The 18,607-nt window shown below is 43.3% G+C and overlaps 1 protein-coding gene across 7 annotated transcripts in view; it reads right to left on the bottom strand.

Moving 5' to 3' along the window:
• Window positions 1-544: 544 nt before the first annotated feature.
• The window catches only part of LOC114664022 (FH1/FH2 domain-containing protein 3-like), a 722,250-nt gene continuing 704,187 nt past the window's right edge, over window positions 545-18,607 (bottom strand). For all 7 annotated transcript variants that reach the window (XM_051935624.1, XM_051935621.1, XM_051935625.1 and 4 more), the window contains 2 exons: window positions 6,047-8,574; window positions 545-5,770 (listed from right to left, as the gene is read on the bottom strand). In XM_051935624.1, coding sequence (XP_051791584.1) covers window positions 8,492-8,574 — 83 coding nt within the window. In that variant the 3' untranslated portion in view covers window positions 545-5,770; window positions 6,047-8,491. The remainder of the gene's footprint in view (window positions 5,771-6,046; window positions 8,575-18,607) is intronic.

Genomic DNA, 18,607 nt, shown 5'->3' with positions numbered 1-18,607 from the left:
TCATCACAGCACTGAACCATCTTCCAGCTGACTTCAGAGTCCTTACATGAGTCACATGTGTTTTTCTCTTTGTCTCTCACCCATGCGGTGAATCACCCGGACCACAGCTGTTGTCTTTCTCCCTCAGAGCCACTGTAGCTTGGAACTCCTTTAGCGTCCTTAGAGGTCTCTTGGTGGTGTCTCCCTCACTCATCTTCTTCCTGATTGACCTTTAGCAGATTTCCAGCTGTGCCGTACTCTTTCCATATGTGGCTTGGATATTTTCTTGTCTCCATCCCTGGATGTGTTCCTCTCAAACTCTTTTCCACTGAGTTGCCTGCGTTGTTCTTTTGTCTTCATTTTGTAGGCCAGACTCCCAGGTCACAGGCATTTATTCTACGGTCCATTGAGGAGGGGAGAGTGTTGTGAGGCCATGATGTCGTGACAGTGAAGCAGATGCCTGCAGTGAGTCTTCACAAGGACAGGTCAGGTAAGCCGATGAGCTACTCGAATGTAAAGTTTAGAGAATAAATTTTAAAAGACATGAAGGACACCGGAGTCGGGCTGCTGGTTGCTTCACAAAGCTTTATTGCGAGATGTGTTTACATAGTGCTGTAGAGGTGAGCTTCAACATGGACCAAACGGGGGGCTAGCGTATTACATGGCACCATGAGGAGAGGAGAGGAGCAGGAGATGGATTTCATACAAGAGCACACTAACCCGTCTCCATTTTGCAACTGTGAAGAGATTAAAAAAGGCTTCCCGAGGCTTTCATGGGAGTTCAAGGTGGGCCACGTGAACAGTTTGCTCTTTAATTCAAGTTTATCAAAAGAAAAATGGACAAAAAAAAAAAAAAACAGAAGCAAAACCCAAATTCCGTGACACATAACTGAGCGGACGACAAACTCCCTTACCTAGAAAAAGCACATCTGTACAGATCCTCTCGTGACCATGTATGGCTTATTATTATTATTCATATTTTTTAAATTACAATTCACTAATAAATGGCCTATTTTACACTATTCAACACACAAAACCAAAAAACAAATAAAAACAAAACCATATGAATAGAGACATTTACACATTTTTACAGCATTTATCCTTCGACTTTTGTTTCTAAATACAATTTCATTCTATTTTTACAGATTTTAATTTTACAGTTCACAACACAGGACAATGTGTATGAAGACAGTGAATTGGGACGGACCCCCCCTGCTACAAATGGGAGACGCGGCCGCCCACCTGCAAAGTCACCTACCTCCACCGGCGGGCACTCTCATGGCGCCCGGCCCTGCACACGCCGTTAAGAGGGCTATGGGACTGGCGGGCTTTGTTGGGCTGAAACGCCTTGATCTTGTCACAGTGCCCTGCTGGCAGGAGCTGACCCGGGTTGGGACCACCCGCAGTTGCCAATTAAACTGGCATGTGTATTGTTGGGGGAGCACATTGGAGGGACATGCGGATACGGGGAGGACACGCTTGACAGGCAGGGGACACTGGGCGTCTGTGGGGGGGAACTGCTGAAATGTTCAGAACTGAAAATAAGAACATCAATAGTGGTCTGTAGTCCCCAAAATGACTCCCTTCACAGGCGACTTCTATGATACTGGGGGTGTTGTCACTGATGATGACATCAATTATTATTGTTCTGAAATTCATTATTAATCATCCAAATGATTATAGCTAATAACTCTGGCAACAATGATCATGGTTATGGTCATGACATTAATTATGAATGTTTTTAGATATTAGAGCCATTATTAATGACGTCAGTTATTACATACAGACATTTTCAAACCTGCTTAATCCAATTCAGGGTCCGGGAGGGGGGCACCTATTCTGTCAGCATTGGCACAAACCAAGAATTAACCTCCTCAAGCCCACCAAAGGGATTGGGCAGACCCTAAATGGGACGCCAGTCTTGTGGTTAAATGCATCGCCAATGTTGGCACTCGCTGATTGGAGTTTAGGAGGTCAGGTGCTGTTGGGTTTGTTAAATTTACAAACAACGGCGTTTTGTTTTAGTCAAACCCTTCAATTACCGGAGTCACTAATAATAATGTCGGTATATTCAGTCAGTTATTACAATTACAAAATGAATTATTATTACATTTGTCACTAGTGACGTCAGAGTGTTTTTAATTTGATTATTAACAGTCATTTGGTTTAATTAAACCTTTCATTTATCAGGTTCACTATTAATAATGGGAGTCAGCTCTTATAATTATTACATATATTATTCATTGTTTTGATTTATTATATTTGTCACTAATGATGCCACTGTGTTTTTTAACTTCATTTTTAATACTGTCATTTGTTTCAGTCATACTTTTCATTTACCTGATTCTCTGTTAATAATGTTAGTAAGTTTAGTCAATTATTACAATTATGAAATATTCACTGTATTAATTATTATTCCACTTGCCACAAGTGATGTCAGTGTGGTTTTTATATTCATTATTAATTAAGTCATTTATTTTCATTAAGCCTTGCATTTACCAGACTCACTATTCATACTCATTATGGCTATTGAATTGAGTCAGTTATTTATTTATTAAACATATTACTGTGCCTAATGTCATAGTATTTATTGTTTAATGTTCACTGTTAATTAAGTCATTTAATTTAACTCTTCATTTACCAGACTCACTATTCATACTCATTATGGCTATTGAATTCAGTCAGTTATTCTAATTTATGAAATATATCATCCACTATCATCCATCCATCCATTTTCCAACCCGCTGAATCTGAACACAGGGTCACGGGGGTCTGCTGGAGCCAATCCCAGCCAACACAGGGCACAAGGCAGGAACCAATCCCGGGCAGGGTGCCAACCCACCGCAGGACACACACAAACACACACTAGGGCCAATTTAGAATCACCAGTCCACCTAACCTGCATGTCTTTGGACTGTGGGAGGAAACCCACGCAGACACGGGGAGAACATGCAAACTCCATGCAGGGAGGACCTGGGAAGCGAACCTGGGTCTCCTAACTGCGAGGCAGCAGCGCTACCACTGCGCCACCGTGCCGCCCTCATCCACTATCACCTGCTACTTATTATTTATGTTTATCTTTATACGTTGGTTTTGTCATTTGGTGTGGACAGCAAAGAAAGAATTTCATTGTACAGGGAAACGTGTCTCCTTACTGTGCACATGACAATAAACTTTGAACTTGAACTGATTCTATTTATTGCATTTGTTACTAATAATTTCAGTGTTTTTTAAATTAATTTTGAATGTTTCTGTTTGTGTAAGTCAAACCTTTCACTTCCCATATTCTCTATTAATGACGTGAATCATTTTGATTATTAAATTCTGTCAGTTATTACATTTATATTAAACGTTCCCTGTGTGCTGTTAGTAATAATAAGCCGCCTGCACAGAATGAATACGTAGGGCTGAGAAATGAGTCAAAGTGAAACGCACTTAACACAAAAAGGGTTTGTTTTACCAAAAAGTCAAAACAAGAAACCGAGTGGCGAAAAACAAAACGTTACGCAAAATTGCAGTAAAAAAAAAAAGAGGAAAGCATGAGATTTCAAACCAGAATAGTAAAAGCAGACATGTACGGCGTAAGGTTTTGAGTTTTCGCATTTCTCCCAATCACTGATTGCAAGTTGATGGTCGTGTGAAGATGTCAGATGTCACAGTCGGCGCTTCCACAACCACCTCAGCCATTTAGAAAATGGTGGCGCAAAAAACAACAGTGGCATTGCAGGATGGTAAGAAACTTTAAAAAGTAGACACTGCAGAGAATACTCTTAATGACAATAAATGACAAACAGATTTCAGCAAGGTCATTGCTAAGTGGAGTTAACTGCCGTATCGGTGGTGAAGAGCTATTAATGGGGCCACTGAGTTTGCTAAATTCATTATTAATGACTTTGTTTTAGTCAACCCCTTCATTTCCATGATAGCTATTAATAATGTGTTATTATGGTTATTAAACTCGGTCAGTTATTATAAATGTTACAGATTCACTGTATCAAGTACTGTAAGTTGTCACTAATGATGCCATAAAGTTTACTAAATTCATCATTAATAATGTCCTCCGCTTCATCAAACCCCACTTATTATGGCCACTGTTTTAATGATTTCAGTTCTATCCATTTCACATTAGACCACAGCACTGGTTATAGTTTATTAAGTTTGGCGTTTGCTATTGTCAAAGCCTTTATTATATTCTGGGATATGCAGCAGTGGGTAAGGTGGCCTGCTGCCATGACTGTCAGCTGGACAAGCAGAGTGGCTATGATGATGATTAATAAACTCGACTCGTAGCTGAAGGCTTCATTCATTTTCACTGATTCTGTTTGCACCACAGACCCCCCTCCCTGTTACCAGCTCAAACTGGGGGGGGGTTACTGAAATCCAACCCAGCCTTCCGCTCCCATTTGTAGCAAATCGGCCTCCTTTTCTCCATCCCATTTGTAGCACGGGGTTCCTAATCTCCCCGTGTTAACACCGATTCTCCCAACATTCCAAGTTTACACCAGCCTTAAAAACAAGTAATAATAATAAAAGAAAAACAGACAATGGGCGAGGTGGTACGGTGACCGTTCCCTGGATGCTATGCCACCCATTTGAAAGCTATACTGTCTCTGGTAGAAAACAAAAAAAAAGTGCAGACATTTTTTGGATTTCAATTGTAAAAATATAACGATGCATCATATTAAAGAAAATTCAAAAGCAAACAAACTGACAACGAAAACCCCTAACTTCAAGACACAACGGACACCAGGGCAAGCGCTGTTGTGTTTTGTCCACAGCATGAAGGTGCGCAGGGGGCCGGGATGATCAGCTCGAGTGACTGTGCACTGTGTCACCAAGCATGGCACGCGTGTCTCCAGCTGGAGATGGGATGGATGGTATTGTTCTGTACAAACAAACCTTCAGCATCGCTCGTCTTTATACAGGCGTTTGTCCACACAGACGGACATTATTGTTGTGCTTTTATCTGTTAACCACTGCATTCTCTGGCTACATTTATACTGAATGTTGTTGATGGCTATGCAGTTTTCATAAGATTCTTAGGAAAGAATATCTTAATCATACTCTGCCCAACCAGAAGATGAAAGCGATATGAAAGTTAATGCATTGTTGTGCTATTGTGTCATTAAAGAGCCTCTGAGGTTATCTATCCAGCACTATTTATAAAGTCTTAAATCTAAATGTGCTCATCTGGCTGGTCAAGACGGGACCTGCTGTGGGGAGCCCTTGGACAGGCAGTCACACATCTTCACTATACAGTCCATTCTCTCCGCTGTATGCCTGCTCACATGTCTTCGTCGAGTTTACTGACGTGTGAAATCCAGCGAGAAGGATCCCACGATGGATACACGGAATGGACAGGTCATCCCACCAAAAACACAACAAATAACTTAAGAAACCCAATAGAAAAGCCGTCAACAGCATCCTGATGCTTGCTTATTATGTAATATCAGCTGTAATGCTGCTGAAACCTCCATCTCTGATCTCAAAGCCCAGAGTTACCAGAGGCACTAGTGATAAACCACTAGTGGATCCGTTCATGGGAAACACGGGCACAAGAAGGGGACGCTGGCCTTAAGAAAACTAACCCGATAATTTCAAGGGAGTTATCCCTTCGGGGGTCAATAAAATCCTGTCTATCTGACGAACCTTCTTCATTCAAAATCCTGAAAACCATGTCTGTCTGTCTGTCTATCCATTATTCTGTCTGTCTGATGAACCTTCTTAATTCAAAATCCTGAAAGCCATGTCTGTCTGTCTGTCTATCTATCTATCTGTCTGTCTGATGAACCTTCTTAATTCAAAATACTGAAAGCCATGTCCATCCATTTCAAGAACCTTCTTAGTTCAAAATCCTGAAAGCCATGTCTGTCTGTCTGTCTGTCTGTCTGTCTGATGAACCTTCTTAATTCAAAATCCTGAAAGCCATGTCTATCTATCTATCTATCTATCTATCTGTCTGTCTGTCTGTCTGTCTGTCTGTCTGTCTGTCTGTCCATTATTCTGTCTGTCTGATGAACCTTCTTAATTCAAAATACTGAAAGCCATGTCCATCCATTTCAAGAACCTTCTTAGTTCAAAATCCTGAAAGCCATGTCTGTCTGTCTGTCTGTCTATCTAACTGAATGTCTAGTCCTAAAATGTGAGTAGAAAAGCCTGAAGAAATGTAATAGACTGGTGTCTGCTAATGTGACTGTGTTGTAATAAACGTATGTCCATCCATCTATCCATTATCCAACCCGCTATATCCTAACACAGGGTCACGGGGGTCTGCTGGAGCCAATCCCAGCCAACACAGGGCACAAGGCAGGAACCAATCCCGGGCAGGGTGTCTGTCGATAATCTTAAATCTATGACATGATGCCTTTCCAACCTATTACATCGCTCATTTCATATCTATACTTCCATCCATTTATTTTATAACACTACTGACTCTTGCATCAGACAGGGGTGATGTCAGCGCTGAGCCGCCAGCAGTACAGATTCAAATGAACGTCATCACTGCCAGTTGTAGGGGAGCCCATAAAAAAGGGTGAGCTAGTCAATGATCATTCGAGTGTGACTAAAGTGATCCGTCTGTAAAGAGCTGACGTTGGTTCTTTCTAGGTGAGTGGTGCACTGTGCTACCTTACGGTGAGTGCCACACTGGGCTTTGTTTAGGTGAACAGGAGGAAGATAATGAGGTGTTGCACCGTCACAAACATGACCTCTGTTACCACCCCTTGAATGGAGGATACCCAGGAAAACAGTTAATCACTTCCATTCCCATCGGACTCTCACCAGTGGAAGGTGGCGTTCATTTGAACCTACATCTTGTACTGAAAGGACCCCCTTGCAGTGAGCGAATTGCTGAAATGCCTAAGCTGCCTCTGAGGACAGAGTCTTCGTCCTTGTGTCTATTTGTCCTTTGCGTTACGAGACTAAACAGGGTTTTCCCCAAAGCTTCTAATGGCTACTTGTGCGATGGCTCTATGATATTTATTCTGTGTCATTCATATTACAGATGAAGACGGTGAATACTAATCTAGTAAACTAGATGCTAAACTCGTCTGTTTCGGTGATGTTTCGCTTTACCAATCAAAAGCTTTTGCCTGGGCTTCTGACACAGCTCTCTTTAAAGAGGAGACCCCCTTCCCAATCATGTTTATGTCCATTCTTGTCTTCAGGTATGTCCCATTTCTCTGCACACTTTCCCAAACCATGCTGAAAATTTGAAAGAGAAAACCAACAAGCCCTGTCTGTCATTCTTAGATAGCCAACAGCAATGTCCACTTTGGAGTACTCATCTCCCCCAATTGAAGGTAGAAGTTTAACAAACTCCCATTTGTGACCGCTAACACTTTGAAGTCCCTCAATTCCCTATGGAATGGTGATGGTGGCACACAGAAGTGTAGCCAGGAATTCATTTCAGGAAGGGGGATGAGAAAAGCAGACGAGTCACAATTCCATCAATGATCAATCAGTTGGAACCGTCATAAAATATATTTCTGGGGGGTTCAAACCTGAATTCCCCCACCCTGCTCAACGATTTACTGCTAAGATGGCCACACATCTCAAAAACTAAAACATCTTCCCGTGCCACTGCTTCCACCAGATTTAAACACAAGACCTTGGATGTCTTAAGATGGAGGCTCCTGCATGTTGACAGCTCTCCTATCACCTGGAGGGTTTATCAGAGATAACGGGTGACCTGCGGAGGTATCATGTCGAATCTTTGGTTCTACATATAGAGTACTTTACACACCATTCATAGTCTTTCTCTCAACGTGCTTTCCACTTTCCCCAGCCTCACATAATACGACTCTTTTGGCTCATCCGTTATTTTTTTGTTTCGGAAGCGGCTGACGCACTAAGACAGCAGATTTCTAACCGTCGCTTCCCTTTTAGTGCACAAATGGAGTGTTTGCCGTCTCGGTCGACTCGCCATTGCCACTGCCTGTGCCTCTTTACTACCCAACCGAGGACAGCCCCTGTCATTTCACCTCTGCCCATAATGGAAAATCTCTGGCTATTTTACGGCAAAAACGACGTTTCTGTGCTGCCATAGCCTAATATCGCGTATCTGCACAAACGCTTGCTACGTGCTGGGATTATTTGCCTACAAAAGCTGTGGACTGCAACTTTACCGCCTCGTGGCGGGGTACCTTAGTATGCTCTAGGCGCGTCTGAGCACTGACGAGAGCGTGACACGGTTACAAGAAGAAGCCAACGTAAACCACAAATCACGTAACAATCGGAAACTCAACGTTTAACTAAAAACGACAACCAATGAAAGAAATAACAGAAGGGATAGGATTTAATCTATAAATTACAACAATCCTGATGTCAGTAACAGTCAAAAGACTAAAGCGCTGTGTTTTTCACGAATTCCTTAATAATTCGGTCTGAACCAAATAAAAAAAAAAAAAGAGAGCTCTAAGGTAACTGGACGCCAGGAGCAGCTGATGGCAGGCAGCCGGATGTAGTCGCCACATGTTTGACCCGAGTTGGCCGATTTCTTCTGGACGTTTCTTCACACCTGCATTTCAGAAGTGCTAACGAGACCCAGGGCCTTCGCCTCTTCTGGTGTCAGGCCAGTCTTCAGGGTTCTTCTCACTGTGTAATTCAAAGAAAAGATGTAAGAAAAGGGATCAAAGCTGCCGTAATTTCATCCTGATGTCTAGCATGCTGTCTTTGTAATAAACAAGCACAGATTAGGCCGAGGAACACGTTTGATCGAAAGCCATCAGCCTAGAGAAAACCATCAGTAGTGGTGCCACCATTCAGTTAGAGAACATTCCAGCAGGTGTGTTTGTAATTCAAAGCTAATGTGATGACAGGGGGTGAAGTGGGCTCACGTTGCGATGACCTGTACATAAACAAGATGATGGACAGGAAAAAAAAAAAATAGTCTTTCACATCAGAATGTCACACGGATGCGGAAAACTAGAAGACTGAACGATTCTGTCGGGCAAAGAAGCAGGACACTAGCTACAAGGACGTTGGCACTAGAAAATGAAAACGACACCACACACAGTGCCTTCATGAACTCTTCAGTTTTACATGTTTAGTTATGCTGCAGCCTTGTGCTAAAATCATTTCAATTCATTTTTATTCCTTATCAAGCCACTCTCAAAACAACAAAAGGCCAAAGCAAAAACGGGATTTTAGGAAGTTGTGAAAATTCATTAAAAATAAAAAGCTGTAATACAGTCATATGATAAAGTTTGGGAACCCCTCTCAGCCTGCATAATAATTGACTCTCCTTTCAACAAAAAAGATAACAGTGGTATGTCTTTCATTTCCTAGGAACATCTGAGTACTGCGGTGTTTTCCAAACAAAGATTTTTAGTGAAGCAGTATTTAGTTGTATGAAATTAAATCAAATGTGAAAAAATGGCTGTGCAAAAATGTGGGTCCCCTTGTAATTTTGCTGATTTGGATGCCTGTCACTGCTCAATGCTGATTACTTGTAACACCAAATTGGTAGGATTAGCTCATTAAGCCTTGAACGTCATAGACAGGTGTGTCCAATCATGAGATATAAAGGTATTTAAGGTGGTCAACTGCAAGTTGTGCTTCTCTTTGACTCTCCTCTGAAGAGTGACAGCATGGGATCCTCAAAGCAACTCTCGAAAGATCTGAAAACAAAGATTGTTCAGTCTTCTGGTTTAGGGGAAGGCTACAAAAAGCGATCTCAGAGGTTTAAACTGTCAGTTTCAACTGTAAGGAATGTAATCAGGAAATGGAAGGCCACAGGCACAGTTGCTGTTAAACCCAGCAGGTCTGGCAGTCCAAGAAAAATACAGGAGCGGCATATGAGTAGGATTGTGAGAATGGTTACAGACAACCCACAGGTCACCTCCAAAGACCTGCAAGAACATCCTGCTGCAGATGGTGTACCTGTACATCATTCTACAATTTGCACAAAGAACATCTGTATGGCAGGGTGATGAGAAAGAAGCCCTTTCTGCACTCACGCCACAAACAGAGTCGCTTGTTGTATCCGAATGCTCATTTAGACAAGCCAGATTCATTTTGGAACAAAGTGCTTTGGACTGATGAGACAAAAATTGAGTTATTTGGTCATAACAAAAAGTGCTTTGCATGGTGGAAGAAGAACACCGCATTCCAAGAAAAACACTTGCTACCTACTGTCAGATTTGGTGGAGGTTCCATCATGCTGTGGGGCTGTGTGGCTAGTTCAGGGACTGGGGCTCTTACTAAAGTCGAGGGTCAGATGAATTCAACCCAATATCAACAAATTCTTCAGGATAATGTTCAAGCATCAGTCACAAAGTTGAAGTTACTCAGGGGTTGAATATTCCAACAAGACAATGACCCAAAACACAGTTCAAAATCTACAAAGACATTCATGCAGAGGGAGAAGTACAATGTTCTGGAATGGCCGTCACAGTCTCCTGACTTGAATATCATCGAAAATCTATGGGATGATTTGAAGCAGGCTGTCTATGCTCGGAAGCCATCAAATTGAACTGAACTGGAGAGATTTTGTAGGGAAGAATGGTCACAAATACCTCCATCCAGAATCCAGACACTCATCAAAGGCTATAAGAGGCGTCTAGAGGCCTGTTAGATTTGCAAAAGGAGGCTCAACTAAGTATTGATATCATATCTCTGTTGCGGTGCCCACATTTATGCACCTGTCTAATTTTGTTATGATGCATATTGCATATTTTCTGTTAATCCAATAAACTTAATGTCACTGCTGAAATACTACTGTGTCCATAAGGCATGCCATATATTAAGAGGAAGTTGCTACTTTGAAAGCTCAGCCAAAGGTAAACAAAAATCCAAAGAATTAAGAGGACTTTTTCATATGACTGTATCTTACATTGACCCCTTCAAGTGATCATTTTGTTGATAATCGTTGAGCTGTTTCTACACCTTGTTTGGAGTCCACCTGTGATCAGTTCAGTCGGTTGGACTGATTTGAAAAGGCACACACTTGTCTATAGAAGGTCCCATAGGTGAGCAGAAACAACACCACGAAGTAGTGAGATGCAGAGCTGGAGGAGACTACAAAAACATTCCAGCAACACTGAAATTCATCCCACAAAAAGCACAGTGGCCTCCATAATTCTTGAAAAGAATACGTCTGGAACAACTACCACTCTTCCTAGGGCTGGTCATATGGCTAAACTGAAGAGTGGGTGAGGGGAAAGAGAGGTGACCAAGAACCCAATGGACACACTGGCCGAGCTTCAAAGAAACTGTGTGGAGACGGGAGAATCTTCCAGATGGACAACTATCACTGTAACACTCCACCGATCTGGGCTTTATGGCAGAGTGGTCAGACACAAGTGTTTCCTCTGTAAAAGAAACATGGAAGAAAGCATCACTGGAGTTCGCAAAATGGCACCTAAAAGACCCTCGAGACTGTGAGAAACAAGATTCTGAAAGCAAAACTGAACTGCTTGGCCTCAATTCTTAGTGTCCTGTCTGGAAGAAACCAGGCATTGTTCATCACCCGTGCAGTGCCATTACAATGGGAAAGCATAGTGGTGGCAGCATCATGTTGTGGGGCTGGGAACTGAGAACTGAAAGATACAAAGGACTTCATATTATTTTAGAAGATTTAAGTGAATACGACTGGTGAGTTTCAATGGGCTGAATGGCCTGTTTTCGTCTAGATTGTTCAAATGTTCTAATATCCTTGATAAAAACTTGATCCAGAGTGACCTGGACCTCAGACTGTGGAGAAGGTTGACCTTCCAACAGGACACAGAGCAAAGACAACACAGGGGTGGCTTAGGGGCAGTTCTGTGAATGTCCTTGAGTGGCTCAGCCAGAACCCAGACTTGACCCCAATTGAACATCTCTGGAGACACTTGGAACTAACTGTCCACTGATGGTCTCCATCCCACCTCTGCAGAGAAGAATGGCAGAAAATCCCCAAATTCGATGTGGGAAGCTTGACCCAAGAAGATTCCAGGCTGAAACTGCTGCCAAAGGGGCTTCAACTAAGTACTTAGGAAAGCGTCTGAAGACTTGCGTGAATCAGATATTTCAGTTTGTGTATTATCCTGTTTCCTCGTTGTCATTCTGGTGTATTGAATGATGTTTTAGGAGGGAAAAATTGAAATGATTTTAGCACAAGACTGCAATATAACAAAATGTGTAAAAAATAAAGGGGACTGAAGACTTGGTGAAAATGCTGTAACTCTGACAGGAAACATTCCCCATAGGAGATTTGTATGTGTGATAATATTTGAAATCATTTACGTATTTAAATTCCTGGCCTTGGGCACGCAACACGTTTACTCAGAGCTCACAACTGGCCTCCCCTGCTTTGAACCATTTGATCAAGGAAGGCATTTTAGAGGTGGCCCTTCTCATGAAGAAGATAGATAGACAGATAAGAAAGGCACTATATGATAGATAGATAGGAAAGGCACTATATGATAGATGGGAAAGACACTATATAAAAGTGATAGATAGATAGATAGATAGATAGATAGATAGATAGATAGATAGATAGATAGATAGATAGATAGAAATTTAGTTGTCCCCAGGGGGAAATTTGGATACTGCCTGTCCTGCAGAAGCATTGCTGCCAATAGGTTCAGTGTTGTCAAGTGTACAAAGTTCAATGAAATTCTTACTTACATGTGGAAATCCACACACAACATGTCACCATTCTCCAGTGCATTAATACAGACATGATGAGCGTCATGCATGCGTTTGGTTATATTTTACCTTTTTTTTGTCACTTTTCATTTCTGTAGTGTAGTACAACTGGTTCACTTGGTTTAATGGCTGTAGGTACTCTCCTGTCAGGTTTCCTCCGCTTTGTGCCACTCTGATTGTTTTCAGCCCAGAAACCCATCCCGCCCCCGACATCTGCTACACTTGAAGACTATTTACCTTGTGAGGGACCAATGAGTGTCCCTGCTGGGATGGCTACTGCTGTCTTACCTGGTCAGGAGGCCATGGGAAAAGAAGGACAACTGGGGAGAGGTGATATTCCCCTGCTATACCAGGACAGGGGCACATGAAATGCTGCAGCAACAGCTACACCATGGTTGGCATCCCAACAGCCCAGGAAGGACACACAGATTGGGCTTGTGTACTGGGAACACCAGGACAGTGTGTGAATGCCTGCTATGGGCAGAGTGTTCCTCCGTACAGCGGGTGGCAGCAACCCCCTGGAGAGTCCCAGTATGGATACCCATAGGGCAGCATGGGAGTTGTGGTCCCAGGGGCCTGTCCTGCCAGATTCTGTGGGGACCGCCGGGGGAGCTGTGGAATTTTGATGGCACAAGGACCGTTGGGAATCCTGCCAGATCCAGAAGTGCTTCCTGGAGCTAATAGATTGAGCAGCGGAAATAATCCCAGGTCTGGAGTTAAAAGTGAGTCCTCCACTCGACTCGGCAGTCAGAGATGGCGTCGTATGTGGAGGAGGGAGTGGAACAGTGTTGTACAGATGGTATTGTTGCCATTAAAACACTGTAGTTGAACTTGGACTGTTGTGCTGCAATTGTGTTTGGGGGTTTGAGGGTGCTGATATGCCCTGTAGATGCCACGCTCTCTTACTTCCATATTTGTCTACACATGGAGTACTAGCAAGTGAAGGTAACTGTTACAGAAACCTTGAAATGTGCAGACCATCACCCTACTTACTAGGAGACACTCCATGGGTGCCAAGAAAGGCCCCACTCAGTTGTTCACATGTCCGACTTATTTATGCACAATTATTTAGTTTGGGGTTTAAAGTCGCAGATACATCATTAGCATCCTATACATTTCTGTTGTCTTATGATTTGCTGGCAGCAGCCTTTTGTGGGAACATTCAGTTTTAATTTTAAACTGTGTTTGATTATTAATGTTAAGAATTAGATATGATCTGGCTTGTCACTATAAATGGATTTTTAAATTGAAGATGTGCTGCTGTCATTGTAGACCCAAGCGTCGGTTCATCCCAGCTGCTTTTCACAGGGTGAGCATAGAGGATCTGAAGGCTACTTTACGTCTTCAACATCTGAGAATGTAAGAGACTCTGAGGACATAAAGTGGGATAACTACTAGATAATAAAATAGTAAGGTCTCTGTGTGTGTCCAGTTCCTCTGAGCAATTTGATTGGTCAGTTTGGTTTTGGTGTGATTGGTCACTTTAGCTTAAGTGAGGTGAGTCACAATGTATTCAGGTACTGTGACATTTAGGGTGCTACAGAGGACCGGCTGAAACTTCTTATATCAGATGCTGTTTTAATGCTGAATAGGTTTCATCTCATATGGTCAAATGGAGTCGAAAAGGCAGGAGACGGACTGAAAATTGAGCACATTATAATTACAACTAAAATGTTACCCAGAAATCAAAATGGCATCTGAATATGTCCACATTAATGACTAGGGAGATAAGTTACATCCCTCCTGGTTAATGTTTATTAACTCAGCAACAGAAACGATTCACTCTGTTACCGACACTCCAGTGATGAATCATTCTGACCCTCGAATGCTCAACCAGGGGAACTTTAGAAGAAACAAATTTCTATCAGCATGGACCATTTGTGGACACAACAGGCTGGACCTGTGCCATCCAAATGTTAAGTGTCTTGAAATGTAAACCTTTGGAATAACTCAGCAGTTCTGATGACATCTTACTGCCACATACAAGTCTGTTATTAGATGGCAGCTACTCTCTTACCAAATCAGGCATTCTTGTGGGCATTTGGGGAGGGGGGTTGTTAATATATTGATATTTTTCTTCTTTTGTTAACTAAACATTTTACCATACATTGTATTAGGTTGTATGTCAGTCAGTCATTTTCTAACCCACTTAGTCCTGAATAGGGTTGTTGGTGTCTGCTGGAGCCTGCCCCAGCTAGCATAAGGTCAAGGTAGGAACAAACCCTGGACAGGGTGCCAGTCCATCAAAGGCAGTGCCAGGTTATTTTGCACCCTAGGCCAAGCTTACTAGTGCACCAACCGACTGTACAGTAGCTAACCTGTGCGGCTGGGTCCCCCCCCAGCCATCCCCTTATGATCTTTGCCCTTAATAGTGGCACAGATCACAGCCTTACACTGGGGCCAATTCAGGATCACCAATTCACGTAACCTGCATGTCTTTGGACTGTGGGAGGAAACCCACGCAGACACTCCACACAGGGAGGACTTGGGATGCGAAGCCTAGTCTCCATACTGCGAGGCAGCAGTGCTACTGTGCCACCATGCCGCCTTGTACTATATATGACAAATAAAATTGCCTTAGCCTGTAAACCACAAAGCTGCCCGCTCAGTGACTGTATGCCACTCGCTGAATAAAGTTTAAGTTAATTGTCACATACTGAGCCCAGTAAAATTCTTCACCTGCCTGGCTGGCAAGTTGCTTTGGATGACAGTGGAATTTTACAAAACAAATTGCATGTACCCGTACATTTTTTACAGCATTTTGTGTTACTTAGTTTAATGGCCGCCACCAGTTTGCAGCTTTTATACTCACCTATCATCGTGGAGGTCTGCACCTTTCAAACACATGTGAAACTGACCTGGGCTGTTTGGTTTTTGTGATCATAAATATTAAACTAAATATTTAATCTCAGATGTTATGTTGTTCTCCTTCAGATATCTAAAGCAGCCCCACTATAAATTTTATTCTCATTAAGAAAGAGATATAAATATAGAGCCTAATGTACAGTATATACACATTTTTTGAACATTAGCGCTTAAGCTCTCACTGGGAAATGGCCACTTGGCACAGATCAAGAACATATGGCCAGCTCCATGAGGCCCACATAATGGGGCCTGGCTCTTCGTGGTCTACACGGCCGCATCTGTCAGAAAGTTTAAAAAAAGTGTCCTATGCGTCCGTCCCAAGCCAGCTGCTGTGTGTGACTACTGTTTCTGGGCTCAGAAAGTGTTGCGATTTTGTTATATGGGGTGCAAGAAACATAGAAAAGCCAAAAAGGTAAGCCTGCATCATGGGGTCTGTTGCATGAGGACTTACACAGAAGGGACCCAAAGTGTCACATTCCGATACTGGACTGATACCAGCCTTCTTTTAATGAGCTGTGAGGCAAATGTGACCTTTATTCATAAACAACAGATAAATCAAAATGATTCTGGAGTCCATCCACACCGAATGGGTACATCACATCTTGGTATGTGTCTGGATCCGGGCCTGGAGGGAGATCCAGGTTATCTGTCTCTCTTTCTCAGGTTAAGGGGTGAGAGATGTGGTGACCTTAAGACTCTTTAAGGTTCACCCTGCAGTTCTGGATCCCTCAAATCTGGTTATCTGTTGCAGGTCATTGTCTGATAGCTCCATATTTAATGTCTCTAAACCAGTGGTGTCAAACTCCAGGCCTGGAGGGCCGCAGTGGCTGCAGGTTTTCATTCTAACACTTTTCCTAATCAGTGACCAGTTTTCACTGCTAATTAACTCCTTTACCCTTCATTTTACTAGTCCTATTGTATTTTTAAGGATTCAGTCCTCTGAATTGATTCCTTTCTTCATTAAATGACAGCCAAACAGAAATGAAATGTGAAACGAGCTGACAAGATGACCAGCTAAATTGGGATTTCAAACTCCAACCAATTTCACTCCAACCAGTCTCTTAATGAGTAGCCAATTCTTGCTGTTAATTAAACCCATTATTTAATTCCATGACGTGTTGCTGCTCTCATTCTGCCATAGCAGACATTTCCAAAACTGTTGATTTTTCTATTTTTTTTCTAAGAACACCGTCAAGATGTTTTGGTGACCTGAGCAGATCAGCCTTACTGAGACCTTCACATTTCATTATTTTCAGATATTGTGTGAATGGCACAGGAGAGCTGGTCATGTGGCGACTCGTTTTGTGTCTCATTATTGTTTGGCTACTAATTATGGAAAAAGATACAACTAAAGGGTCTGAGTCACGTTAATTAAAACTAAGGCAAAAGAGGTGAATTAGCAGCCAGAACAAGTCGCTAATGAAGAAGATAGTTAGAATGAAAACCTGCAGCCACTGCGGCCCTCCAGGACCGGAGTTCGACACCCGTGCTCTAAACCCTTCAGTGAAACTCCTAAGGTGACAATGCACCACACCTGAACCTATGAGACCAGGCAGATATAACAAGCTAAACACAAATTAATATTAAAAGTGTTTTGCATATTTAGCATATTTGATTAAGCAGAAACATAAATTGCAAAGTTAAAAAGAGTACATGCAAAATATACATAATAGAACAATAATATTTTTACAGCAGTTTAGCAGCAATGACACAGATTTCGCCCCCATCTCTGGGACTGAGGTCACCGAGGTGGTCAAAAAACTCCTTGGTGGCAGGGCCCCGGGGGTGGATGAGATACGCCCGGAGTTCCTCAAGGCTCTGGATGTTGTAGGACTGTCTTGGTTGACACGTCTCTGCAACATCGCATGGACATCAGGGACAGTGCCTCTGGATTGGCAGACCGGGGTGGTGGTCCCCCTCTTTAAGAAGGGGGATCGGAGGGTGTGTTCCAACTACAGAGGGATCACACTCCTCAGCCTCCCTGGAAAAGTCTATTCAGGGGTCCTGGAGAGGAGGGTCCGTTGGATAGTCGAGCCTCGGATACAGGAGGAACAGTATGGTTTTCGTCCTGGTCGCGGAACAGTGGACCAGCTCTATACCCTTAGCAGGGTCCTGGAGAGTGCACCTGTCCTCACAGGTGGCGCAGTGGTAGTGCTGCTGCTTTGTAGTAAGGAGACTGTGGAAGATTGTGGGTTCGCTTCCTGGTTCCTCCCTGTGTGGATAGCGCTTTGAGTACTGAGAAAAGCGCTATATAAATGTAATGAATTATTATTATTATTATGGGAGTTTGCCCAACCAGTCTACATGTGTTTTGTGGACTTGGAAAAGGCATTCGACCGTGTCCCTCGGGGAATCCTGTGGGGGGTACTCTGGGAGTATGGGGTACCGGACCCCCTGATAAGGGCTGTTTGGTCCCTGTACGATCGTTGCCAGAGCCTGGTCCGCATTGCCGGCAGTAAGTCGAACCCGTTTCCAGTGAGAGTTGGACTCCGCCAGGGCTGCCCTTTGTCACCGATTCTGTTCATAACTTTTATGGACAGAATTTCTAGGCGCAGCCAGGGCGTTGAGGGGGTCCGGTTTGGTGGGCTCAGGATTGGGTCACTGCTTTTTGCAGATGATGTTGTCCTGTTTGCTTCATCAGGCCGTGATCTTCAGCTCTCTCTGGATCGGTTCGCAGCCGAGTGTGAAGCGGCTGGGATGAGAATCCGAGACCAGGGTCCTCAGCCGGAAAAGGGTGGAGTGCCCTCTCAGGGTTGGTAGCGAGATCCTGCCCCAAGTGGAGGAGTTCAAGTATCTCGGGGTCTTGTTCACGAGTGAGGGAAGAATGGAGCGTGAGATCGACAGGCGGATCGGTGCGGCATCCGCAGTAATGCAGGCGCTGCATCGGTCTGTCGTGGTGAAAAAGGAGCTGAGCCGCAAGGCGAAGCTCTCAATTTACCAGTCGATCTATGTTCCTACCCTCACCTATGGTCATGAGCTATGGGTAGTGACCGAAAGAACGAGATCGCGAATACAAGCGGCTGAAATGAGTTTCCTCCGCAGGGTGTCTGGGCTCTCCCTTAAAGATAGGGTGAGAAGCTCAGTAATCCGGGAGGGGCTCAGAGTAGAGCCGTTGCTCCACCGCATCGAGAGG

This window comes from Erpetoichthys calabaricus, chromosome 13, assembly GCF_900747795.2.
Source record: "Erpetoichthys calabaricus chromosome 13, fErpCal1.3, whole genome shotgun sequence".
In the NCBI taxonomy this organism is placed as follows: Eukaryota; Metazoa; Chordata; class Cladistia; order Polypteriformes; family Polypteridae; genus Erpetoichthys; species Erpetoichthys calabaricus.
Note: the sequence above shows the minus strand (reverse complement) of the source record. Positions and strands in the feature narration are given on the sequence as shown.